At 35.9% G+C, this 27,985-nt stretch overlaps 1 protein-coding gene across 4 annotated transcripts; it reads right to left on the bottom strand.

Annotated features, from left to right (window-relative positions):
* Positions 1 to 939: 939 nt before the first annotated feature.
* Positions 940 to 19,514, bottom strand: IMPL1 (myo-inositol monophosphatase like 1). 4 transcript variants are annotated; one of them, XR_005513219.3, is made up of 11 exons: positions 19,050 to 19,514; positions 17,342 to 17,409; positions 15,283 to 15,416; positions 12,483 to 12,571; positions 10,099 to 10,156; positions 9,956 to 10,008; positions 4,827 to 4,925; positions 4,628 to 4,741; positions 1,899 to 2,114; positions 1,699 to 1,800; positions 940 to 1,276 (listed from the first exon to the last, which is right to left on the bottom strand). XR_005513219.3 is itself a non-coding variant. In XM_088708965.1 (11 exons), the coding sequence occupies exons 1-11, from the start codon at positions 19,326 to 19,328 to the stop codon at positions 1,178 to 1,180; spliced, it is 1,164 nt and encodes a 387-aa protein (XP_088565091.1). In that variant the 5' UTR covers positions 19,329 to 19,513; the 3' UTR covers positions 940 to 1,177. The 4 variants fall into 4 exon arrangements, 2 of the variants coding, with proteins under 2 accessions (XP_088565091.1, XP_008801573.1); XR_005513220.2 differs by having other exon boundaries at positions 1,899 to 1,951; positions 19,050 to 19,513; XM_088708965.1 differs by having other exon boundaries at positions 1,899 to 1,967; positions 19,050 to 19,513.
* Between the last annotated feature and the right edge of the window lie 8,471 nt (positions 19,515 to 27,985).

The following is a 27,985-nucleotide window of genomic DNA, read 5'->3' as shown; positions in this document are numbered from 1 at the left end:
TCTAAGTTATTACAAATAATATTTCTAAATATTATTTGACTAAAAATATGTGCAACCATAAAATGCTGAGGATATCTAAACAATTAGGTTTCCTTTTTGCATTCCTTTTAATAGGGATTTTTTGTTTGACCCATCCATTCAAATAGGCCGGTTTGGGTTTGTAAATTACAGGCGATCAAAACTCCCACTGTTAAAAAGAATTTACGTCAAAACTATTTGTTCTTGAAAGTTATTGCCAAATGACACGAGGTTAGGTAGGATGAGTTCTTTGAATTCCGCATGGAAAGCTAAACTGCTGCAACAATTAGACACTCAAAGCAAAACACCAGTTCTTGGCCAGGGCATAAATAGGCCTAATAAATAGGAAAAATACGAGTTCTTGGCGCCTAACCAAACCCTAACCAAATCCACCTCGTACCTCAACATGAACATAAATAGACCTAGCTTATATGAACATAAATTCAGCCAGGCAGGAAAGGGTCAGGAGACACATGTTTCATGTTTGTTAGAGATTCAATTTGGTGATGCTGCAATCAAGATATATGAACTCTATAGCTCATACAACTACAATATACTTACACATGAAAGTATTAATACAAAAAAATGTCTATGTTATTAGAATCGCCTGAGGGTGCATATAAGATACGAGTTGAGTACAAGTGGGCAACAAATTGCTTAACCCCTTGAAAATAACCCAAGGCACCCTGGAATCAGATCAGTGGTTGTCAGCCGAAAACCAAGTCCACTGTAATAGTTCTGATGTTCAAGTTGGATCCAAATCATCTGTATACCAAGATTATCTACACGAGTAATTGCAATTTCACTGGTAATCCAAATCAGATCAGTGGTTAGCTGGTAACTCTTTTGCCTTCCCCCCTTTCTTTTGACAGAAAAAAAAAAGAGACAATTAAACTTGATTATATAGCAAACTATGAACACTGAAAGCAAAACCCAGTTCCTAGGCTGGAAGGCTCGCGCTTTATTAACAGCCCTGATATAAAAATATAGGTTTATACTACACTCAAGGTAGAAACAGGTCTAGTTTGATCCATGAACTCTTCGGAAGCTGAATATGATGAGATATTTATGAACATATTTTCACTTTAAAACTATATGAAGGCTGAATCAACAAGATCATGCTAGCCATTGTACCTAAGCCTCACAGACAATATCAAACTCAAAAATCTGTAGCATAATCTTCTGGCTTAAACCATAAGGAGAAATCAATTCCTTTCCTTTTCAATTCTTCAGTTGCAGGACCTATCTTCTCCAGGAGCTGCACAGAAATGCACAAATAGTAAGCATAAATTCTGCAAGACTAAAAGCATCAAGTGTGAGAATGTGCTAGTGAGCTTTGACATTCAAAGTGGATCTCCCAGTTCACTAAAGAGGAGGCAAAGAAAGGCATATGAAGGTTACGAATGTCCCTATAACTGCCCAATATCAATAAGTTTCATAAACTGTAATGCTTCGACAAAGAATAGAGAATTTGGGTGAATGTTGATGACTGGTAGTATGTACATCCAGAACTAGGAAAATTAGTCAAGGCCTATAAGAAAAGTGAACTTTGTAGCTGCTAATGCTTTCTACATTAGCCCCAAACAAATAAGCAAAAAGGAATATGCATAAGGACTTAACAAGTTTACAGTTTCATAATGCATCTTTCCATAGTTCAAGGGATATGATGGCAGAATTAACCTTATCATGAACAAGACCATTGGACACCAGAACAGATCGATCAAAGACTGTGAACTTTCCACCATCCATGCGTGTGACAACCCCACCAGCTTCTTCAACTATCTGCTCAAGAAAAAGGGCAACATATTCAAATAAAGATAAAACTCTGGCAGTTCAAATAAAAAAAAGAAACCAAAGAAAAGGTCTTGGGACGGACTTACCGAAAAGTACGAAAGGAAGGGAAGGGGGAGGGGGGGGAGGAACACAATTCCACCTATATCATCTCCTTGCTTAATCAGCAAAATCAGGATTTTGTTCTTGCATACTCGAGTATCAGAATTCACTTTTTAACTCGCGCCCCCTCCCCTTGTGGATTTTTTTTTGTTGTTGTTTGGGGGGGAGCACGGGTAGTGATAAATCACATCATAGTAGGTAAGCTATCAGGTGATTTCAGAAAATTATTAAAAGATAACCACATAAAATCCAATTTTTCATCCTACAATGCTTTAAACAGAGTTATAAGTTGAATCAGTTGTTAAAAGTAGGGTTCACTTCTAGATTTATTTCAGTGTGAATGAAGCTTTAGGTACAAACAAGGTTGTGACGCCTACCACACACAGTTTATTAAGTCGCCTACCACCACCTGGTTTTTCTTGTTCCTCTGTTAGTTCGGCATCTGCTCTTTTATTGGTGTCTACAGAGCTACTTGTAAAATTTGACCAGACTAGCCAGTACATATTTATCAAATATGCCTTTTTTTTCATACATTGAATCACCAAAACCTGTAATCTGTTGAAGATACGAGTCAAGATAGCCCAGAAAGGGCTGTAATGAGAATTTTAGATTTTTTTTTTTTTCATTGACGAAAACATGCACAGCGGCAGTATCAGAATTTTTTTTTTCAAGCACACTGTCCAAACTTGGGAGCATAATCTTAACCTTTGGTTGGAGATGGATCCATAAATTTGTGTTGGATGGATTTAGAAAAAGTTTAAGCCAACCTTGGATGTTCAAGCAATTCTTTCTCAAATTTAGAATGGTTGTGCTTCTTCAGAGTCTCTCACCTTCAGTGTGAAGGAAGTGACTGATTATTTGCTAAGACTACATCCCTGGTGGTTCGCTGGAAGATGGATTGTCTGAAATATCATGTAATAATACTGTTCCCTAGAGTGTAGCAATTTTATTTATGAGACTAAGCAGGGGAATGTGCAATACAGAAATTAAGCATGTATTTATATTTTATGATTTAATTTATTTACTGCTAAAAAACGAATAGAAAACATGCCCTGATGTCAGGCAAGTGGATGCAGCGACAAGTCCCTCCATGACTATAACCTTTCCCTTCTAAATGTTCTTTTCCTTTTTTTTTGATTCTGCTTTATACGGGATAGGAGTTAACTCATCTAACAAAGAAATTTCATCCAACCAAACTTTCGAGGCTAAGAGGATAAATGAATTCAGAGGAACTACCATGCAGGTGATGATTGACATGTTATTTATGTCAGGAAAAAAGGATCGTAATTGTTGAGATAGGATCCCCCCACCTCAACAATAAAAATAAAAATAATCAATATATCAAATGCACTGAAGAATCAGATCGCTTGGATGGTCAGGTGTTATGTGTTAGCAGTATGGTCTCAATGCAAGTCTTAATGGCTTGTCAGAATTCATTTTAACAAATTGTAGGAATTTTAAAAGGAAACAAACTGACAGAACTGGAGTCACAAAGACCCAGAATGCATTATTCAAAACAAAGAACAATTGTTTTATGCAATCTCTTCTTTGCTAATTATTCCAGCTTGCTTTTTTTTCAATTTGTTACAATCTAATAGAACAATCTTATGTAAATTAATGACATAGCATATCAATTGTGCACTGGCTGCTAGGGAGGTTAGCATGATGCAACAATACAAATAGAAAGACCTACAGTATGCACAAGACATACTGCACAATCTTATATATACACTTCTAACACTATTGAAGCCCACTTAGACAGTTATTAAGATAAGTTAGCTTCCTCTCAACAAGGAATAGTAACAGCTGAAGTATCAACAAAAAAATTGTGAATAATTTGGTTTGGAGGAAGCACGAGATAATGCCACAACTGTTATTATTTTATTGGTACATTCTCCTGTTCAGCAAACTATCTAAAACAAAAGCACAACACTTCACCATTCCAACTCCTACTGGAACTTCTTGATCTATGATTCAATTTAAGCACAAGCAAGTTTCAGAGATCATTGTCATATATATAGTGTACATGAACATAATGTGTGTGTGATGTTTTTCTTTTCTTTTTATTTTTGATAACAACATTGAGGGACTTATTTACCCAAATATGTTGGGCCACTGTCTCCCACTATCAGAGAATCTTATCCATTCTATTTATGTTTCCTTTTAACCTCAAAATTGTGTGAAAAGACCTCTATAAGCTCAAGTATGATGATTAATACAAAATATAATCTGCCTACATTCAAGAGCTCAAAACCAGAATGAGAATTAAAGAGATGTTTTGGATCAGGTCTCATCTCTCAGAAGTCTTTCCAGAGTTATATTCCTTAAAAATGTTTGTTTCAGAAGTGTGAACTAGATGAAAGTAATTATTACATGCCAAAAGACGACATTGTCAATCCAATTACAAGCCAGTTGTAAAAGAAGGAAAGATTGTTTTAGGGCAATAGTCCTAGAAGGCTGGTCACCAATGGAAACAAATATGGTCTCATTAATAAGTATGCCATCTATTCCAATATGCACAGACTCTGTAACAGAAATCATAAAGCAGCTCCAAATAGGCTAGACTACTCATGTTATAATCATCACTACTGATGTAATTTGCATGACAAAGAGCAGGACATAGGAGGAAAGCAAGATCTGAAATATGTATCATGCTATAATCAACATATAAGGTATTTAGTTAGTCTTCTACATATCTTCAGAGAGAGAAGTTTACCAGGACACCAGCAGCCATGTCCCATGGCTTAAGACGATATTCCCAGTAGGCTTCCACAATACCGAGAGCAACATGAGACATATCAACAGAAGCAGCACCAAGTCTTCTCACACCCTTCGCATGCCATCCAAAAATCAGGACAAAGTGAAATAAATATATGATAGTATCCTCTTCAGGACAATGGTTAAGATCCACTTACCCTGCTAATGTCAGTAAATTCCTTGAATAAATTCATGTTGGTTGCCCATGCATCATCATGTTCATATCCAAATCCAGTTACCAAGAGCGAACGTTCCACCTAGATAATGAGTTTGGCCATCTCATGATAGGGAGCAAAAGAGTGGAAGAAGTGACATGTAAACTTTTGGATTTAAAGAATGCATATAATTATTTTGTTGAAAGAAAATGCTATTTGTTTTCCCATGACCATGATAACTGGTAATTTATAACTTCTGAATTTTTTATGGTGCAGGTTGTATCAAAGCAATATTCGTTGATTCACATTATTTTCTATAGAATCTCTCCATATCTGACTTGATCTAAATCATTTAAGGCATTTGTGAAACCTCACAAGAATATTATTGTCACCTGATTTCCCTTTTTCTTATCATGTCTTCAAGTTGTTCCTTTGTGGTGGCATTGTTTTCCTCATACATGTCTGTGCACTCGCATCTTTGTCAAGTTTTTACATATTGGTACTGGGTCTCAAGTCGGTCCCTTACTAGTATAGTATTGCACAGCACAGTACACCACCCTACCGAGACAGGTAAAAGTGGTAAGTTGCAATAGCACCTAAAATCCTATACCAGGTGTTGGTACGACATCATATCAAGCCCTTGCGCCCATAGTTTGTAGCATTGGATTTGATACCCATATTGGTGCCATGCTAATAGCCTTTAGTGTTCGTATAGGGCAATTTGTGGTTCCAACACTTGGCATGCCCCTCCTGCACCGAGTATCGCTTTGCTACCAATACGGTATGGCACAGTATATACCCAATACAGAATGGTACAATCCTGTACAACAAACCATATCTATATCATACTGGTTTCCTATACTATGGTACCTTATGGTCTACCAAGTACAAACTAGTATCATCTGATACATAAAACCTTGACCTTTTTGAAGCTTGACACTCTCATCCTAATGAATTAAAGATTCTTGGGAAACACCACATATCTTGTAAGGCTTTTGTCAAGGGAATTCACTTCAATGTCATTTAGCTCAAGATTATAATGTTTTTCATATCTCTTGAGAGTTGAAAGTCTAATTAGCAGTTCCATTAGAAGTATCTATTACTACCATATCTATTGCTGGATCAAATGATTGCCAACCAGACTAAATATTATCAAAAGCTATAATATGTCGATTTTAGGCAAAATAGTGGCAAAACAAATTGGCAGCACCACTTCTCAAATTTACTTTCTAGATTGAAAAAAAGCCATTACGAGGCAAAATTCATAAAGAATCGGCATCACCATTATGGACAAAGCAGTTTTTCTAAATGCAGTAACTGCAAAAAATATATGAAGCCAACTTGAAGCCAACTTCCTAGACGCCATGTATCTATAAGAAATGCTACTGTTACTGTGCAGTTGAAAGACTTGAGACTATGTCTGCCACATGCTTGAACCAGGAGTCTATGCATCCAAAAAGAAGCCTCTAGACATTAGATGGAAGCCCAATAAAACTCAAGAGGATAGCATGACTACATTGAAAACTATGTAGGAAAAAGCTTGAGATCCATGCAAGGATCTATTGGTGAGATGGACACACTTTGGAAGATCACGAGATTGATAAGCACTTCAAGCAAGAATCCAAAGTGTCACTTGACTCTCAGGCATCCAATAATCTTAAATTTGGAAGTTTATATATAGCTACATTTAGAAAAGCATTCCAGTGCCCATCGGTCCAAAAGGAAGCTTCACTTGCCTCAGCATAGTCAAAATTTTCAGAAAAATCATTCTCACCATGTCTATCATCGAGTAAGATTTCTTGAATCGCCTAAACGTCTAAAACAAAGGTCGGGTGAGGAAAATGGCTGATTTATCGAAGACAATGCCAATGCTGCCAAAGTTCCAGATTTTTGCGAAAATACCATTTCGTGGCCTATTAACTTAAGGACAATTTTTATTTTATTTCTACCGGAATTATCTTGCTTCTGCAAGTTCTGTTGGATGAGTTAGAAATCCAAAAGGATGTAGGGAATTATTTCTATCATTTTTTGGCATTATGTCTCTTTACTTTCTTTTAGGTAACTGTATCTTATGGGAATTGGGAAAAGCTTATTACCTTTAGGAGATCTATCATGTAAATACCCCAGCCATGTACTCAGAATCAATGAATCATAGAACATATTAATAAAGCTTTCTTTTAGGATTCTTCTCAATTCTTGTATGGTAAGAGGTTGCTTAAGAACTTGTGGCGTCAATGCCCGGTTCAGGAGGAGACACTAGTGCAAGGTCGGGAATCTTCTGTCAAGACCCTGTTAAGGCTAAAGGTGCAAGGTTGAAGGTCCAACACAAAGAGAAGGTGCAGGACCCTCCAGTAATACCTTTTAGCATTTAATCTTCTAGTTTTAATTCTCTTGCTTCTAGTTCTAGCTTCTAGTTCAATCTTCTTGCTTCTAGTTTTTATTTTCTAGTTCTATTTTCACTGCGTTACTTTGATCTAGTGCAGGCAAATGATTCCCATAGGGTTCCTAACCTACATCAATTACATAATGATATAAGGCCATATATTGTTTTCATACCTATTAATATAAGAAATAGAATTTATTTAGATATAGCCTCGATCACATATCATTGTAAAAGATGCAACACTGCTTCAACCTTCACAATATTATAGCATTAAAATCTTCTTGACAAAATATATCTAGAGAATCATCATTAAAAATTGTAACATGTATTGATGGCCTCTAGAATTAGATGCAGCAAAAAGCAAGGGAAAGCTTGAGAGGTGATAAAGCTCAAATTTTCACTGCATGATCTACTCAGGTCATTACTAAGTATGAGATGCTCAACCTAACATCATGGTTCCTCACTACTCCATTCTTATCAATCGATACTTCATCAAGCCCAAATATGTTGAACTTGGCAATCTGACCACCAAGCTGCTTGGTATTTCACTCTTCATGCATATTTGATAAAACTGCAGGATCATATTGATTAATCAATTCCAGAGCCTCCCACCTCTACAACATTGAACATGGTATCTAAGTTGTATGAAATCTAATTGAAAGATTGATTCTCATCTGATTACACTGATCAAGCACTTTCCTTTTTCCCTACATCACAAATGTCTCCTTGACTAGGCAAATTACGACTTACCTCTACGCCATTGGTGCATTTAAGCTCCGACATTCCTTTCAATAGTTATATTTAGTAAACTAAGTAGGTCACCTGATAGGTCCAGTTACAGACTCATGTCTAAATTCTATTTTGAGCTCCAGACAATTAAACTGGATGCTCCATTTTTTGAAAAGAGTTTTTCAGTAGGACAATAAAGTCAATTATCGGCTTCTGATGCACTTCCATATCGAGTTTAACCCATTGTGTCCAGCTGCTTAGAGGAAACATTTGCCTCCCTGTATGTCTGTGAAGGCCCATGTTTGTGACATATATTTTCCTCAAATCTTTTCAGAAAAGACTCCCAAACTATGCTTGCTGTTGCTTCAAATTATTGTTCTAGTTCCCCAAGGATTTACTTTGAAAAGGTGCATAAGTATTATCTAAAGTAAGCTTTGGCCCTGTGTTGTTGCCAACATCCAAAAAAAAGCATCCCAATGCACGAGGCACTTGACACTGTGACGTCCAGGAAGGGTCAGATGTATGCAAACTTATCCCTACATGTGAAGATGTTGTTTCCGTGTTTCAAACCATGACACCCAGATAATGGAGCTTACTGTTGTGCTAAGGCTTGTCCTATTGCCACCACCCAACAGATCCTAAAACACTACCACTTGTCTCTCAACCCCACTATTGCTTGGTTCATGAACTTATTGTGTAGTTTCAAAAGATTCGCTAGTTTCCTCGGCACCTCACGGACATCTAAAATAATGCTTCTTCTACTATGTCTGCTTAGTTATCAGAAGATGACAAAAAGAAAAAAAAATAAGAAAGCAAAACAATGGCTCACCCCCAATGCAGATTACAATTTCCACAAACAATATACAATCTAGAAACTTTTTAGAATAGAAAGATCATGTTTGCACTAATTCCTTTCCCTTCTGCAGGAAGATTTCTTTGTTGGAAAAGAAAATAGTATATATATGCTAAAAGTAGGCATAAGCTATCCACAAGCCTTAACAGAATCTTTTGAAGAACTCAATCTCAAGCTGGATATGAAATTGATGAGGGAAGGTTTCTCTCCCATTGGACAGAAGAAGAAACAGGGGGAGGGACTACTAATAGGAAGCTGAAAGGTTAGTTTTGTCTTAAATTTCAATTTCAATTTTTCTTCATGATCTAGCAACCAGTGACAAGTATCAAATTCATGAAGGTGAAGATCCAACCAACATTAGGAGCTAGAAAGGATTCAAAATACACAGCTCATCTTCTGCCGCTTTTTGCCATCAGAAAAAGGGATAGCCTAAAAACCTGGTTTTAAAGACAGAAAAAGGAAAATTCATCCTAATGTTTTACTAAAAAAAATGCCTTGCCTTAAGAAAGGCTCCATTGCCTTAATGAACTTGGGTATTACAGGGATTCAAAGCTTCAAGCTTCAAAAAAAAATCTTAGCAAAGGAACAAGGGATGAGTCATGATATTCATAGAATTATGATATTGAGCACTATCGCCCGTGCTGGAACATGTCTATCACTGTGATTAGTCCTCATGGAATTTAATCTAGAGGTAGCAGATAAAAGTGTAATTCTTGGCTACCCAGCAAATGTCAGGTATGATAAACATGGTCATTTGATAACAGTATGACAAACATACTTTCACAATTGCTGATGCTTAATGCAAATTATTCAAGACAGAGAAACTGAATTTGCAGCAACACCTAAGTATAATGAGATAAATAACAAGAAACTTTACTCATATAATTTGGTATGTTCCAGATTCATTGCAGGTCTGCAGTTGGTTTAATCACAACAAGAAGTACCATATTGCATAATCTCATAAATAGTGAAGAATGTCAAATGTAGGAAAAAAAATTCACCTTGCTTCTGGATACTGAGATTTTTCTGATTTAAGAAGAAAAATGAACAATAAATTCCTAAGTTTTAAGTGTTTTTTTAATGTTAAATGAGTGCAGTAAAAAGGAAAATCTTTCAACAGCTCACATTAACCACTCACAGAAAGTTGCAGAGTAACTAGTGATTTACTTGATCAGTCGGACTAACGTGAATCTTTTGTCCATTACAAAAGGCTCCACCACCTGTAAAAGATTAAAATAGCCATTTGAATTCAAATATCACATCACAAGACAGAAAAGGTCTCATCTCCTTGGTATTTTTTTAACTCTTACCAGAAGATGCACTAAATGTGCGAGTATTCCAACACATGGGCCCACCCACAAATTCAACCTACAGAAGGAATGGGTATCATCTATTTAGAAAGAAAACAAATGCTTATGCATTATATATAAAGTGGCAGAAAAGGTAGGAAAACAATCATTCAAGAAAATAGGCAAATTTGTAACTTGATTTGAAGACCTTTAAGGTGAGATGTCAATGCCACAACCATAAATATGATCCAGTTAGCAGGCAAAATGTGGTAAGAACATAGGTTGCATATGCAGGTTTGCTCCTAAAATTTGGTTTTCAATCCTTCCAGATGGAACATTTACCATTGTTAGATTATGTTCTATCAGATATCTAGGTTGTGGAATGGACAGAGATGCTCAGGGTAGGAACAGGCTCATAATAGTTGCAAGGGTATGGAAATTCTTGTAAATGGTTTATGAGCGCTTTCCAAATGGCCCGAGATATTCGGAAAAAAAAACTAATGCACAGAATATTGCATATTTGCTTTGGCTAACACTTGGACAGCCCCAAGTAAAAATTTAGCTGTGTATGTGTATTTCCCTTGACCTTAAAAGGTTAGACGGGTGCCTGTAAGTTTCATCTCTTTACCTATATAATGAAGATACAATCTACTCAAGGTCAAGTAAGAGATATCTTATATTCAAGCAGCGAAGAGACTAATAGTAAGCTTCAAACAAAGTGTAGCAAATCATATCTTTACATGTCAAGAATATGAATTATTAGATATACATCATCAATATAATTCAGAATCACTTTCTTTTGTCATTGATCACAACATGTTTGAATAAGACCTATCTTCCCCTCCCTTTGACATAGTACTTGAGTTTAGATATAAATAAAAACATGACTTATGATGATTCACCATAAAAAAAAAAAAAGTGAAGATACTAAAAGAAATAAACACGAACAATTCAATATTTTCTCTCTTCTGTAATTTGAATACCTTGAGATGACCAGTAAAAAAATTTTCAAAATCATCACTAATGACATTTGATAATTCTCCTCACCAATTGTATCAAATTTGTCAGAAGGATAAACATAACACAACAGATGGAGAACTATAAATTTGGATGAGGTTGCTTTTAAGAAAATGGCACGGAAAGAAATTATAAATCTTGAAATGTGGAGCATTAATTTTAAAAATAGGAGCAAAGAAGCATCAATTTCATCAACCATACTAGCCTAACAATTAGACAGATGCCTCAGAAGATACAGAAGGAATATTGTTGAAATCATTATCATGACATTAACATGTATTTATAGAAAAATCATAGGGAATAAAGTCCAGAAATACATAAAGGAAACAGTATTCATAGAACTAAACCGGAAATGCATAAATTGCTTTTTTTCTCAGGCAAGGTGGAGTCCCATTCCCATGAATGACCCAACTTACAAAGAGTGGTTTGCTAAAATTCTCATGAATTAGATTCTAAGATTCATCCCAATGATCAATAAAGTTCATTATCTTCTTTCAGAACTCAAGTCCATTTAGTAACAAAAATTGACTATATTATTTCCTCATGCTGAATATGTAACTCTTTAAAAAATAACTTTAACTACCCCAAATTGTGATTAATTTCAGTCACAAAATTCTCAATTTTAGTTAGTAACCAAGTTATTTGGATACATTTTTTAATATTATAAAAATAATTCATATGATTAATGCCAAGACTGCTGTCAAACTTTATCTTTTTCCACTAGCAAAAGTTTAAGGGCATATTTAGCACTGTAGCTGTTTTTGTGGTTTTATTAGTCTAGAAATTAGAAAAATCCCATATGGTGGTTGATGTGGCAGACAGCATCTGTACAAAACTTTGCCTAATCCCTGCTTCTATTTTTTCTTAAAGCAATAAATCTTTGTTCCAAAGCCTCCAAAGATTTTATAAACAATTTAAAAAAAATAAAAAGAGTTTCATGATTTGGGTTGTCTGATCCACTACATTTTTCTCCTTTGGTTCTTGAAAACAAAAACGGTAAACCAAACCATTACCAAATAGGCGCTTAATTTTCTAAAATTTTCATATAACTCCCATCTCATATAGAATGAGACAAAGGATACCTTTTCACAAAAAGTAAAGGAAAATGACAAACAGAATATCATGGCATACTCCACCAACAGAGATATATGCTGACTGTTGAAGCACTTTCAAAATCTTCATGTTACTCCAACTCCTAAACACACTAAAGTAAAGAAGAATATCGAATGTTCCAAGCATTGATCATAGAACTTAATCACTAAATTTATGTAGGGATACCTGATAGAGCACAATTTCCAATTTTTTTTCTAATCTGTGTAATGAAGAGTGAGAACTACAAGTAACTCTTTCAACTAATTGTTCAAGTTGGAGAAAAAAGGGTCAAATACCACAGATGCAGCAGCTGGCTTCCCACGGAACAGAACTCCCACTGATACTCCAAAGCTGGGATAGCCATGTGCAAAATTTGTTGTTCCATCTGGATATCAAGGGCAAGATAGCTCAAACTCAGAATACATGTCCAAAAATATCCAATTTAGGAATAAGAGAAACAATGATAATCATTAAAAATAATCTTGAAACTCATGGAGCAATTGATAATATATTTCGCATCATGGAGCTTATTTAAGTGTTTGTCTCATAACTTACTCTAACTTCTACGGTCACAAAAAATTGTGCTAAATTTGTCATGACCCGAGACTGGGACTCGTCCAAATCCCAAGTTGTGACTGTAACAGTTGATCGAAAGCAAAAATATTATACTATAGTATACTATATTGAAATTATATTAGGCTAGATTATATTATATTACGCTATACTATACAGTCTATACTATGCTATACTATATTATACTATACTATACTATATTATATTATATTAGAGTATTGTATCCATAAAGCTTTACATATAACTAGCAAATATCATAATGGTAGTATAATGATAATATTAATAATAATAGTATATATGATTGAAGATCAGCTGCTACAAACCATAGGAATGGCACAATGGCTACAAAAATCAGCCTCAGAACTGCTGTTCAAGCCAACAACATACTGAGATCATGAATTGGGGCAGAAATTGAAGTATTTTAGAGATTTACCCTGCTGCAAGAAATATCCTTGAAGAAAGGTGCAGTTGGAACTTCATCCAACGGCCCCAGAGTTTTATCTGACTGATATCTTTTGATTTCCTGTTCCAATACAGTGTTTTTGGATTAGTTTTAGAAGTTAATTAGAGGCCAGTACTGTTCACATGTCATTATACCATGAACAATGATCATCATAATGCTGGATTCAATTAGGAGTCCTAATGGCGACCAAGTTGGTTAGTTAATTAACAGATTTCAGGGGATTTGTTTCCATATATATAAGGGCATGTTTAATATTGCTTAAAAAAGTAATTTTGTGATTTTCAAAGCAAAAAAAGCACTTCCTCAAAAAAAGTTCTTGGTAACATCATCTGAAAACTGCTTCGACAAGAAGAAAAAGTCAAAAAAGGGCTTTTGAAACCTACATTTAAGATTCTCTTCATTTTACGAAGAAGACCCCCCTAAGAATCTTTATTGACTCAATAGTAGGAAGTTTTAGGGGATGGATGAAGTGAATGAAGTCCAAAAAGGGTCTATTGCAAAGAATTATACCCGTGGCATCCGCCGTCCACCCCCCCCCCCCCCTCCCAACCCCACCCCACCCCACCCCACCCCACCCCCGTAGCCCTCCGCGAGCGGCGGAGGCCTCTCCCTTTTCCTCCCTCCCCCGCTCGCTCTCTCCTTCTCTTCTTCTTCCCCGGCTCCGGCTAGGTTCTCTTAGTACGGGCCCGGTACCGAAACAGAACTGAACATACTGAACCAGTACCGTATCAATCCAGTAGGCGACCGGTATGCCTACCGGTACCGGAACAGCATACCTTGGTGAGCCAGCCTATTTCCTCCATTATCTCCTCTATTTCTTCTCCTCTCCTCTTCTTATTCTCCCTGCTTTCTCTACTAGAACTATTCTCGTTATGTTCATGGTTCATTCCTCCTAATTCCTAGTTTACTTTCAGTTTTCAGTTTTTCATGGACATATTTTGTTAGTATTTAATCACTGCATTGAAACTGTTGATCTTTAATGTGTTAAGATCTTGTTGATAGGGACTTCAATATTGATGTCTCTAATTGTTAAGTATTGATTCTGCCTGATTAAATCTGCTAGCATTATTTGTTGAAATATGAGTTTATGATCTTCGGATAAGTCCATATTGCCCTAAATCTTGATTTCTGCTATTCTCCATTCATATAGCCCTAGATTATTCGAACCTTTGTTTACCTAGAAATCAAAAGTTTATTTGCTGCTGTTTTGTTCTTGGACCTTGGACAGCAAACAACGAATCTAAAAAAGCCCTCATCGAAACTTTCCGTTGGGTCCTCCCATGCAACAGAGGCCAACCCTAAGTCTTGCATCAATATATGGAAATATTACATATCTTTTAATATTACAAATTTATGTAAATACCATCCTAAAAATATTAACATATTATGCATCTATTTAAAATAACACCATTCCATAATTTGAAGAAACTAACACATATATTTAGTATTGGTATATTATATATTAATCTATTGTCATATATATTTTGTAAAGTATTATTAATATAATATTACATGATCATTAATAACTCTATTAATAGCAATTTGCATAAGATTGTATAACTTAATAATTTATATCGTTATAAAATTTACAACAGTACCTCAAAATAAATTGCTTTGATGTAACAATTCCCCCACACACAACTATTTTAGCTTGACTTACAATCATTTTGGCCATTGGTCAATATAATGCATCTGGGTCCGCTAGTACACTTGCAACTACATGATGGACACCAAATTACTTGAAAGAAGAAATCAAACAGTGGATCCGAGTTATCTACAGTAACTTGAGCTGTAGATAAAGATAGTTTCTATCATTTCTTTAATTACTGAAAATATAGCTAGACCATTATTCATTCCACAATAAAACAACTAAAGAGAATGTAGAGACTGTTCATAGCATTTCACAATATCTTAATAATTCGTTTCTCTTACAAACAACAGAAAACTAGTTTTATCACATGCAATCAGAAATTTTCAGCATTGTTCAAACGAGATTAATATATTTATATATTCATTTAATGAAAATACTTTCTACAAAAGCAATTTCATAGAGACCAAACCTAAAGGATCAATGCACCATAGATAGTCTGACATCGAGTCTCCAATAAGGCCACCTTCCTCCCCAAGAATAAGGTGGTCTTTGAAGTTCTTTTTCACAACTTCTAAAATTGTTGATTCACTCATTCTATCTGTGCTGCAAGTTATATGGTAAAAATAAATAAAACCTTGTCCAGGTTTATTTATAAGAGTAGTTTGAAAATTGGCATTTATCAGCAATTTGAAAACCAATAAGCAGTTTAGTGTTGAGCATCATTAACCATAGACCGGAATAATTAGTCACAAACTAAATGTTCAAGAAATAAAAGAGAGAAAAAACCAGATGGACCAATTAAAGAGAAAAAACACATCATATGGCAAGAACTGAAGCAAAATGCGAGATATATTGATGCATTACAAAGACTTCAGTAAAATAAACACTTTTACAGCCATTTTATTGACAAGTGTCTGTATCGAATGTGTTGCTTTAGGGTGAATATAGATTTGTTAAAATTTTATGTTAACAAAATACTTGAACTAGACAACTTTGATATCCAACGTGATACAAGACCAGTAGGAATGTACATATGCATGGCTGGACCTGATGGACTAAGAAATGCAGGTTTTGCTTGCTTTTGTTACTCATTATGCAGCCTCAACCAACAGGACAGAAGTTGATTTTGTGGAAAAAGGGATATTTCTATGAGGGCTATTTGGGGGATTTTGGTTTATAAAAAATGCTACATGGATACTCTAAGATATGTTAAAGCTTCACTAGAGTTTATAGCAGTACATATTCCAAAACTGAAAGAAAGAATCACATGCATATTCTTAAAGAATGCATTATCATGGTTGTAAACTAGATCTCTTTTTGTTAAGGATAATGATGCTTCCAAATGCAATGTGGAGGGGAATATATAAAGCAAAGAAATACCAGGATCTTTGAGAAGAAGGAATCCAACTTCCAGATTTATGGAATAACCATGCACGAATTCAATATCTGGACATTTTAAGTATCTTGTTTGCAGATAGTTCTAGAAGCTTTTTATATGATTTTAGTTCTTGATATCTTATTCATTTATTTTTCATTCATTTTCAGCTTTTTCTCCTAATTACTATGATGTTGATGACATGAACATGAAAAGCTCTTTCTTTTTTCTTGTCCATTGTGCGTAGTCAATTTAGTTCTTGATGGACATAGGTTTAAAATTTTGACCCAGATAAATTGTCTCTAGTTTTGGCTTCCTGGAAAAGACGGGAGAATGGAGTACTTGTTCTGACTTGTGATTCATTTTGGTCTGTTTCAGATGAAACTAGTCCGATTATTTCAGGATGCATGTTTAACATAAAAGTATATGTGGTTTATCTTAAATGCATAAAATCCTTCATTTCTATCAATAGCTGCAGAGCGTTAGGAATGTTAACAATCAGTCCTTAATTTTATTACATAATAAAGTATGCGTCTGAAGAATTTGTCAGTTGTCACCTATCCTAATTGTAAATAGTCATTTTTCATATGATAAGTATATAAAAATATTTTTTTTCTTAGAGCACTTTGTTAGTTTCTTTTCATGTCATTGTTCTTATTACTGAATTGTAAGAATATCAATTAGATAGAAGCCATTTCAACCAGAATCTTTTGAAACAAAATGAAACAATAAGCATTCCGGCCCAAAGATGGGCCACAACGTGATTCGAAGTTGAAGTTCCAAACCTTACTTTTACAACTACTTAACAACAAAATTATATATGAAACATTCTCAACGTAATTCCATAACCAGAATGTAAAATCCTAAAATTTGATAGCATGATATGGCAATAGTCAGTAATAAGCTCATGAAAGGTTAGATAATCATGGTAGTGGGGAAAAACATGTAAAAGGTGACAATGACTTTAATATTGATAAAGAAAAGTTTAGTCATCCAGATAGAACAGGGTTAAATTTTCAGCCTATGGTTGTCAGTATATATTGTATTAACTGATGAAAAAATGAGAAAAATAAAAATAAAGAAAGCATGGTTTAAGTATTAGATGTGGATTTAGTTATTAGTTACACACAAAAGTAGGTGTAGTTTTGCTTACTCTGTTACCAAGTCTGTGATTCCTTTATAATTAATATTGTGAGGCTTGTTGACAGCTTCCATCACAACCTGCAAAAGTTTTTACGGATAAGAAAAGGAAATAAAAGTACTCTTACATGAACCATATAGATCTAGATAGCATCAATACTCATGAAACAATTTCTTAAAAAACCATGACTCCAAACATGCATTGCACACATAAGGCAATATTGCCCAAGATTGGACAAGAACATTGAAATAGCTAATAGAACCTTGTCAGAAGGCTGACTTAAGAGCTCTATAACCCAAGGATAGGGGACTCACACAATAAGAGGATAGATCAGCCTCATATTGCCTAGAAAAAGAAACAACTTAAACCTTACTTGCAAGTTGTAAATCTTCGTTATGGACATATTCTTATTAAGGGAACCAATGGTGTCTTAACTAAGAGACTATAACAAAACTCAAAGTAATAGCTCGAACCTGATTAGGTTAAAGCATTCCAAGCTCCCTTCTCCTAATTTTTTGTCTAAGAAACTTAATGCTTCCATTCAGTTAGCATACAAAAAATCTTGAGCAAGGGAATGTCCAACATTCTAATGTCTACAATGCAGCAGCTTTTTCCTCTTCATACCAACCCTTTACGTTGACCTATAAGTCATAACAATGCATTAAAGTTCCTATCAGCACAGGATGCATGGCAAGGTGTGTACTGTGCCAACACCTTCTAGTACACAGCATTGGCATGGTTGCCTACCAGTGCTTGGCAAGCCATCATGTCAATGCATGCCATGCATGTAGAACAGGGGCATAGGGTGGCCCGGCACAACACAGTATGCATGGTGCCAATTCCAGTCTGGCATTCCACTGGCATGTGATATCTCAACCCTTGGCCACATCCCACATACATGATGTCAGCTTATAAAATATGATCATTTAGAGTTTTGACTTTTGATTATATATTATGACGAGCTCCACACATAAAATCAAACAGAGCAAACATGAAATACATGAGCAAAGAAAAATCAATACTCAAGATCCACAAGATAGACTCCTGATCTTTCTATGAAAAGGGCACCTAGTAATAGGAGGGTGAACATTTTCCTTCTTTACCATCCAAAAAAATGCAGAAGTTATGTAAGAAATAACAATTCTCACTTGATTGGAAGCATTGTTACATAATCACTTAACCTAAATGAAATTTCGTGTCTTTGGAATGGCAATCTTAAATCAAGTTATAAGAAGAGCGAAAAATAATAGCTGCTTAAAGAGAAGTAAGAAAAGATAATATATGCGTGTGTAGAAGCGTTTGCATACATCAATCATTTCAAAGAGAAAAAAATATTGAAACACGAAAAAAACAAGATTAGGGATTTAACTAGATATTAGAGAACAGCCTGATTATTTGTGACGTTCCATCCTTTCTCAAATAAGAAGGCATCATTTTCCTAAAGATCCATATATCCACGATGCCCGACACAGGTTAGCAATCAAACAGAAAAAAACTCAGCACAAGAGGAATTTGATTTCCATCTACCCATCAAAAAGAAGCAAAATTTAATCAAATTACAAGAAATCATTTTCCTAAAGATCCATATATCCACGATGCCCAACACAGATTAGCAATCAAACAGAAAAAAACTCAGCACAAGACGGAGTGGATTTCCATCTGCCCATCAAAGAGAAGCAAAATTTAATCAAATTACAAGAAAAAAGAAATATCTAACAACCTCTGCGCCTGTCTTGGCAGCGGTCTCGACCACTTGGAGGAGCTCCGCCGCAGGTATTGGCCCCGTCGACTCCGCTCCGACCTTCGAGTACCGATTCTTGCTGGGAAACTCAGATATAATCGCCTTGATTTGGAGTTCCTTCGGGGGTTTCGCATGGATGGGCATCCTCCTCGGTCGCAGACCATTCTTGGGACTCAGAACGGAGGCAAACGATTTGGGTATCGGGGGAAATCTCAACCTCAGAGGAATTGGTGAGGAAGAGAGGAGTGATCGACCCATTGGTAGCGTTTGATGCGATCCCTATTTCCCTTCTCTCCTCCCAATTTGAGAGTATTAGGGATTCGGAGAGTGATCAGCTCTCTGCGGTGTTCTCTCTTTCTTCCTCGGCAAGTGCCTAGTGGGAGAATTAGGATTAGATTTTTCACAAAGAGAGGAGAAGAAAGGGATGAGAGTAGGGGTGCAAATGGGTCGGGTCGGGTCGGGTCCTAGGTGACCCCGATCCGACCCGGTTTTTTGTTCGGGTCCCAATTTTGGACCCGGACCCGACCTGGTTGAAGATCGGGTTGGGTCGGGTCGGGTCCGAGTCGGGTTCGGGTCGGGTCCGGGTCTGATTCGGGTCGGGTCCGGGTCCGATCGGGTCCAATTTTTTTGTGCTTTTGGGAAAAAATTTGGGCAAATCTAATTTGGTCATATCATAATTATGAGGTGCTGGGTGACCCATGACTTGAAAGACTTTGCAATTGAGCTCTAGTCAGAACAGATGACCCATGACACACTATTTTTTATCTATATGACTGATTGGACGGAACTCGGTGTCTCCCAGCTCCCCTCTCACGAGGACAAAAAAAAACCCAGACCTTCTTCCAAAATCCAATTCCATTACAGAAAACTAGCACATGACCCATATTCAGTTGCAGTGTTCCCTCACTTTCTCCCTTCAAAAGTTAAAAGAAACAAAAACCAAAAAACAGAAGGAAAAAAAAAAAAGGCAGCTACCGAGACACCAGAGGTCTCAACAGTGTAATAGATCGAGAGAGAATCCTGATGGGCCGACGTTCCTTTGGATTCTGTGAACCTATGCTTGTTGCTAACTTGCTATCCTCCCACACTGACCAACAGTACCACAACCCACGCTAAAAAAAAAAGAAAAAGAAAAAGAAAAGACTTTCTTTTGCTTTTCCTCTCTCTCTTTTCGGGTCCATTCGGGTCGGGTCGGGTCCGTTTGGTAAACCCAGACCCGACCCAGAAAATGATTCGGGTCCAATTTTAGGACCCGACCCGGACCCGCGGGTCCTAAAATTCGGGTCCATTCGGGTCGGGACGGGTCGGGTCACGGGTCGACCCGACCCATTTGCAGCCTTAGATGAGAGAGTGCTTGGGGCTCGAGAGAGAGAGGTTTCCTTGTTTGGATTTCTTATTTAATTTTCGAAGAGGAGAGGGGGTATTTATAGAGAAAGGTAAAAGATCCTATGATTAGGATTAAATGAGAGGAGAGGTTGCCTTAAATCCAAAGGCTGAGGGAGGGAATTGAGTGGCTTAATCTGGATGGATCTTGGGTTTAAGGGGGATTTGTGGTGCCATAAGTAGAGGATTGACTTGATAGGTATAAGGATTAAGAAACCTAAATAATATCTTTTAGTTACTTTTTATGAGTAGGATCTTAGGTTGTTAAAAATGGTATTAAAGAAAATCTGGCCCATGGCTCATAAAGGCTATGAATATTGCAACAAGAGTCTATTTAGGACTAACCACGAGCCAATCATGGTATTTATTGAATTTGATTGGATTTGGATCCTTAGCAAAGAAACCAAGCTTAAACGGTGGAGTATGTAAGGATTTACGTGGGCATGTATTTGGTCATATATTGGCTATGCACTAGTTAGATCTTGAATACTTCTACAAGGCTAAGAAATCCTAATAACATTTTTCGTCTAGCCTTTTGGCTCAAAGGTAAGCTTTTTATGTCGTGAACCTATGACAAGTGGTATCAGAACCAAGTTCAATATGTGTCATAACCTTATTAGTCATCTAGGCCCCTCATTGGAGGTCCAACTAGACCTGGTAGGATCATGTATGATCTAGGAAAATGGGTGTGTCCTCTCTCTCAAGTAGGAGGAAATTCATGATGAGAGCTTTATGAGATTGGTTGAGAAAGATTGTCATTATCCCATATCAACTAATAAAAGAAGAAAAAAAGAAAGGAAAGAAAAGAAAGAAAAGAAAAAAAAGAAGGAAAGAACAAGAAAAGGAAAAAAAAAAAAAGAAAGGAAGGAAAGAACGAAAAAAGAAAAGAAAGAAGAAGAAAAATAAAATAAAGTAAAAGGAAAGGAAGGGAGAGGAAAAAGAAAAATAAAGAAGAAGAAAAAGAAGAGAGAAAAAAGGATAGAAGGAAGAAGAAAAGAAAGAAAGGAAAGAAAGAAGAAAAGAAAGAAGGAAAAAAGAAAAAGAACAAACAAAGAAAAAGGAGAGAGAAAAGGAGGGTACTTAGCAGGACATTTGATCGCGAGGAGCATCGGAACATGGTGAGATAGCAGGGTGTTCCATTTTATTGAGAAATTAGGATGTCTTAAATCCCATGGAGATTTAAAATCTTACTTTTAGCATCTTTGGTTAACTAAGATCCAAGAAGATGGGCCAATGGAAGGGTATTCTGCAAAACCAATTAGGCTTATCTTGATCGGAATGTTAATCGAGATAAAATGATGTGTTATATGTAATATTGACAAAATTCCGAATATGATATCCAAAATAAAAAAGAAAAAAAATATCCTTACATTTAGTTTAGAGACAAATTTGAATGAATGATGACTCTTATTTCAATTGTAGAATTATACCTCGACTATTAGAATGAAGAAGGGGCGAAGCAAGGATATATCTACCATGTTTTCTACTTTCATTTAAACTTGTGTTATTGCTCAGCGATATTCAGGCCATGGTAGATGAGATGCCTTTCAGGCCAAGCATGTTTATAGATAGGTTAACGAAGCTGCGAATTAAGTGGCCTCATATGTGACTAGGGGAGCCCTCTGGGCAGGTGAGAGGAAGCTGACTAGAGCATTCCAAAATTTGTTATCTTTTGACTTTTTTTTGATGTATTCACACTAGAAGTGTGAGAGTCATCCATTGTAGCCAAAAAAAAAAACTTGTGTTACCAAACTCAAGCCTCACATGATCCACTCTTTATTTGAAGCTAGTGGCAGAGAAGCCTCTTCCTCTACAGTGTTACTTATATACACCACTTTTCATGCAAAAGCTTCGCCAATAGTAGCTATTTTAGATGGATAGGGCTTTTTAAAACTTAGAAGCTATTCTTATGTACCAAATACTAAAATAGCAAATACTAAAGTCAAAAGCAACTTTAAAGGGTTTGTTCTTCAGGCTCTGTATGTATATCGTGAGGCTAACGGGGTGGCGGACTGGATGGCGGCATATATAGCGAGCCACTTAGGAGGCATCCTGTGGATTGGAGAGGGTGAGATACCTATTGCATTACGAGACCTTTTATTTGCTGATTCTATTTGGTGTATTCGTACCCGTGATGTATGAAATACCCTTTTCAGCGTGCGCGCACACACACAAAAAAAAAAGAGGATTTGTTCTTTGTAATAGCCGTGCTCTAAGCAAAGTATATGGTAAGAATGTGATCTAGAAATCTATCATACTAAGAAAAGCAAACTCTTGTAAGTGTGTACACTAAGGCTCCAATGTCTGAATTTATTTTTTAAATTTCTCAAAACATCTTTCAAACATTATTTCCATGTGTAACTTTTCCTTAGTTTTCTTGTGCCCATGACTCACACATGAAACTATGCTGTCAATGCCCACCTTACCATATTCTCACATATGCATCACATTTGTTGATTCTAATGTGGGAAAGTGAGAAGTTGGCATTGCTATAACTAAGCCAAGTTTGATTTGATCTAATCAACCTTATATGAATCTACCTTTTTTGCACAAGGGGGTTGGGGAAACTTGAGATCAAGCTTGGATTTTTTTCGTTATTTGAACGAGCATAATTTTGAATTGGATCAAACTCAATCTCATTTCATGTGGCTCAATAAAATTAATGAAGTTGAAATCAACTATAAACTTATCAACCTTTTTAATTAAACTCGGTTCAACCTTGATTCAAGACCAATTCAAGCTTCAATCAAGCTCCATATAGGCTTACTTAAAGCCTGCATTAAACAAATACATTGATTGCACGTACGCTAACCAACCAAAGATCCTTTGTTGGATTACATCCGAAGCTGGAGTATATGAACTAATATAAATCTCATAATATACATTATAAATTTTGAGCCTGATTAAGTAAAGTTTGATCGAGCCAGGTTATTTTCAAGCTTAGCTGAAATTAACATCGAACCTATTAATCAGATTCAAGCTTGATTCATTCATATTGAGCCAGCTAACAATTCTTAGAAGTCCAAGGGAGATCAGACCATACCTTCCCTCTCCTCTTGGACAATTGTTAGTGGGATAGGATCTATCACTTCCTTCACCCACTCAAAGTTTCATAAGTGTAATTATCTCGTCTCGATATCAAAAAATTTTAAATTTACAGTGGTCGTTTCCAAACCCAATTCACCGTCCATGGAGCTGATGGAGTGCAATCATCTCGTCTCGATATCAAAAAAAAAAAAAAAAAAAAAAAAATTTCATATGAATACTCTCCTAAATATCAAATTTTACATGAATATTCTTTCAAATTAATATTTGCATGCATACCTTCGTAAAACACTTATTTTGCTATTCTATCGTTCTTTATCCTTATTTTTGCTACACCATCTAACGCCGTTAAAAAATTAACGGTTTCAGCTTAAAATGACAAATACTCTTAACAAGTAGATGTGCAAAAAGAAACATTTATAAGTTGATCGCGATGGAATACAAAAAAGTAAATTCAAAATTTTATTTTATTTTTAATTAATAAATATGGTTTTTATTAATAGTGTTAAAAGAACCAATATATTAGGGACATTTGTGCAAAAATATTATTTTATAAAGGTACAAAAAAAATATAAATTTTATAAAGGTATTCGAGTAAATTTAAATTTTTAGAAGGATATTCATGCAAAAAAAATATCTAAATTTTTTTTTTTTGGTACAACGGTTGCTCACGCTACTCTGACGTGGATGTAATAAGTAGAATCAAGAAAAGGACAATGACTCAAAACTGGGGGAACAACCCCCAGTCTGTCCAAAGGACTACTCCTGAGTGCTGGACAGCATAGGTGGCGACCCAATCGATGGCCCCGTTCGTCTCTCGATACACGTGCACAGCCTGGAAGACGCTGCAACCCTCCACCATTCGTCGGAGATCGCGAAGCAGGAGGTTGCTATCCTCCTCCTCTCCTCCTGAATCCAATCGATCACCATTGCAGAATCCCCATTGAGAAGAATGCACTCCACCCGCAGCACCCCCTCGCATAGAAGATGCCTTACCAGGCTGCCCCTATCACTAACAAGCCGGCGATACCCTGCCCTACGGCAGCTATCAATCTAGACTCATGGCTCCAAATCATAAAACCAATACCTGCACTGTCTCCCAAGAGAGTTGTCCTAGGCATTATAGTAGCATGAGGGGTTGTAGTTCTTGGCCAACCAAGAGAAAACTCACGTGGTTTCTAAAATTTTTCGATATCCTCCTACAGCACCGGTCAAGATCCACGTCATGCTGGGCGCCTAGCCGCCTACGTGGGCCCACATTTTCCGGTCCTCGTCGATGCCTTAGACCAAAGTTTGCCGGCCACCATCTTTTTTTTTCAAACCTTGAGTGCTCGTAAACCCAACACCACCCGCCCCTGACAAGTCCTTCATTTTATGAAAAATAAATTTAAAATATTATATTAAAAATAATTTTTTTAAAAAAATTGATTGATCAAAATAAAAATAGGTATACTTCATTTTATTGCTTATAATATTGTCACAAATTTGTTGATAAAAATATTCAGAAGTATTGATAAGATACAAACTCCTATATTTATGTATAACTTTGCTGATAATAATGATGATATTTAACATAAAAAATTTTGTTAGTAATTTCATATTATATATCTTATTTTAAATCATTTTTTAGATTTAATATTTAATATACATTTAATAATTTATATTTTTGGTGCGCACGAGCTCGATCTCCATGCGATTCTAATAATCCTTGTCAAATTATTATTACACTACTATAATCTGAAAAATTATATCCTATAGCGTGCACCATCCATTTACGTAACAACCTACTAAAGTAAGTATTTATTGAATGATATCTACGTGAACAAACGGCTATAATTGGCGGCGTGCATGGCGATCCCAAAACAACTCGTCTCTGCCACCTTTTTAAATTAATATTTCCGCGTTTTTTTATTTGGAAAGTTATTGAATACTACGCGTCTTGTATTTGGTAATAAATTAATTTTCACGCGTCGAAGGGGCGGACCATGGATCGGGAAACCCCGTGCACCAAGGAATCCAAGTTTATATATCGCTCACCCTTTTAATTTCTCCTCCACTTCATTCTCAACATCACACCAGAAACCTCCTTCCTTTTTTTTTTCCTCCCTTTTGTTTTCTCAGCTCCTTCTCATCTTCTTCGTTGTATTTGGTCTGTAGGTCCCGTTATTAAGCATTAAGAATGAGTCAGCCTCCTCCAGGTACTCTTCCTTCTCTTGAACTACTGAATGTTATTGGTTGGTTTTGCTTATAGAGATTGTGGAGATGAAAACTTAATCCTAGAGTCTGTTTGGGTTAGATTAATGTGATGATAGATGCATGCCATCTTGATGACAAAATGGAGAAAAAAACAAGTGTTTGTGGATCCTTGGTGAATGCTAAGGAGTTAGCAAATGATGCCTTGCTATGAGATTGGTTTTTTAAATCATCAAATGTTTTTTGTGGATTCTTGGTGAATGCTTAGGAGTTGGGAATGATGCATGCCTTGCTATGAGATTGGTTTTTAAATCATCAAACTTATCTGAAAAAGCATGGCATCTTGTATTTATGAGGTATAATTTGGATGTGGGTTAGATATAAGCTTGTTCTTCTAGATGTTATAATATTTTCTTGATGATAAGTAGGATTAAAAAGTTGATGCAGGATAAGGAACAAGTAAGCTTGTTTTTTTCTTTTCAAATAATATTCTCGAAGGTGGGTAAAGGAATAAGGATGGAACAAAATTATCTACTTGGGTCCCTTTTTTCTCCCTCTCAAAAAAAAATAAAAAAAATACTGCTACCAGATTACCCCCAAAAACCAGTGAATTTTCAAAATATTTTCTTGCCTTTTTGTTTGGCATAAACCTACATTTTTGTTGAAGGTCCACAAAATGACAAATAAACATAGATGAGGATGTGTCAGCCAGGTAGTTCAGACAACAAATCATGTGGCTGCATGGAACTTCCATAGAGTGCTACTTTGCCACCCCCATCTCATCCTAATTGAATTGTGAAAGTCCAGGATGTGATCCAATGCTCAGTGTTTTTTTTTCAAAATAATGTGGTGATATGGAAAGGGGCAGCATATCTACAGTTATTTCTGTATGATCTATCTGGACTCTAGGATTGGTCTGATATCTTGAGTCGAATGCTCATTTGTTTGCACACCAAATACATGGGAAGGTCATGATGTTAATGTGTGTATCATGGTGTGCTATTGTAGGTGCTCAAGGCAATAATATAGATATTTTGAATAAAATTCAAGCTTTGCAAATTCTGTTCTTACTTGCTCATGTTCCATTAGATTATCATTGTAAATTTTTATTTTTTTGCAGCTGGTCATGATCTGATTGTTTCCATGGTTGGTGTTAATGTGCAGGTTATGCCTACCCTCCTCCAGGGCAGTACCCTCCTCCAGGGAAATACCCTCCTCCAGGGCAGTCCTACTTCCCACCTCCTCCTCCGGTGCAACCAGCTCCCATGCAGGCTCGGCCCAGCAGCAACGATGGCTTCTGGAAAGGATGGTGAGATACTTGTGTTGTGATTCTCTTATTGAGATTACTCTGAGATTGATCCATGGCATGATATAATTGTATTATGATGTTGCCATTGCATAATCTATATTTCAGCTTAATAATAATTCAGATTGCTTTTGTGCTATAATATTGATGCTATGCTGATTTGTGCTTGTATTTTTTTTTGCTTTGCAGCTGTGCTGCCTTATGCTGCTGCTTCCTTTTCGAAGAGTGCTGCTTCTAAGGCTCGGAGGAAGATAACCTTCAATTTATCCATCTTCATTGTCCTAAGCTCTTGATAGATAATTACACTATATCTCTTTGTAGTGTGACATGAAATAAATACATGGTCAAGATAGGAACAGTGATGTTCCTTGTTTAGCAACTGTGCTGCCTTGTGGTGCTGCTTCTAAGGCTCGGATGGAGATAAATTGAAGTTCATTTTAAGCTCTTGACAGATATTATTCCTCTTTGTAATGCGACTGAAATAAGAACATATGAAAAAATTGGTAAAGATGGGATCAATTTATGTGCTAGACTCTGGCCCTTGGAATTTTTATGTTGAAAATGGTTTCATGTGAATATTGTTTAATAGTTAATGAGTAATCATGATCGAACACAAGCAAATGTTATTTCTCTATTATCATAATTATATCATATGGTGCTCTTGCTACAGGGTTTAATATTTCATGACACTGTATTGCTACAACCTTGCACAGCTGAATAGATTTCTTTTATAAATTGTATAAAAAATAGAGTTTTTTTTAAACACACACACACACACACACATATATATATATATATATACTCTTGAAAATATAGCTTATTTTATATTTTTTTGATAAAATAACTTATTGTATACTTTTCTTCAAAAATCATTATGTACATATTTATCTTTGGAATTATTTTATTTTTATAATGATAACCTTCTCGTTATATTTTTGGCTAACAATGTTAATAAATAACTATTTTACTGAGTTATTACCCTTTTGCG

The sequence above is a fragment of the Phoenix dactylifera genome, chromosome 12 (assembly GCF_051530095.1).
Source record: "Phoenix dactylifera cultivar Ajwa chromosome 12, Ajwa_hap1_PhDact_Kaust_v1.1, whole genome shotgun sequence".
NCBI lineage: Eukaryota > Viridiplantae > Streptophyta > Magnoliopsida > Arecales > Arecaceae > Phoenix > Phoenix dactylifera.
The sequence above is the reverse complement of the archived record's forward strand: the minus strand, read 5'-3'. Positions and strand labels throughout refer to the sequence as shown.

Excerpts from the sequence above, each read along its gene's own strand:
- IMPL1 (XM_088708965.1), bottom strand. The coding sequence starts at position 19,328 with ATGGGTCGATCACTCCTCTCTTCCTCACCAATTCCTCTGAGGTTGAGA. Across the intron at positions 17,410-19,049 it reads CTGCCAAGACAGGCGCAGAG|GTTGTGATGGAAGCTGTCAA; the intron begins GTTGTTAGATAT and ends AAACTTTTGCAG. Across the intron at positions 4,926-9,955 it reads ACGTTAGTCCGACTGATCAA|GTGGAACGTTCGCTCTTGGT; the intron begins GTAAATCACTAG and ends CTCATTATCTAG.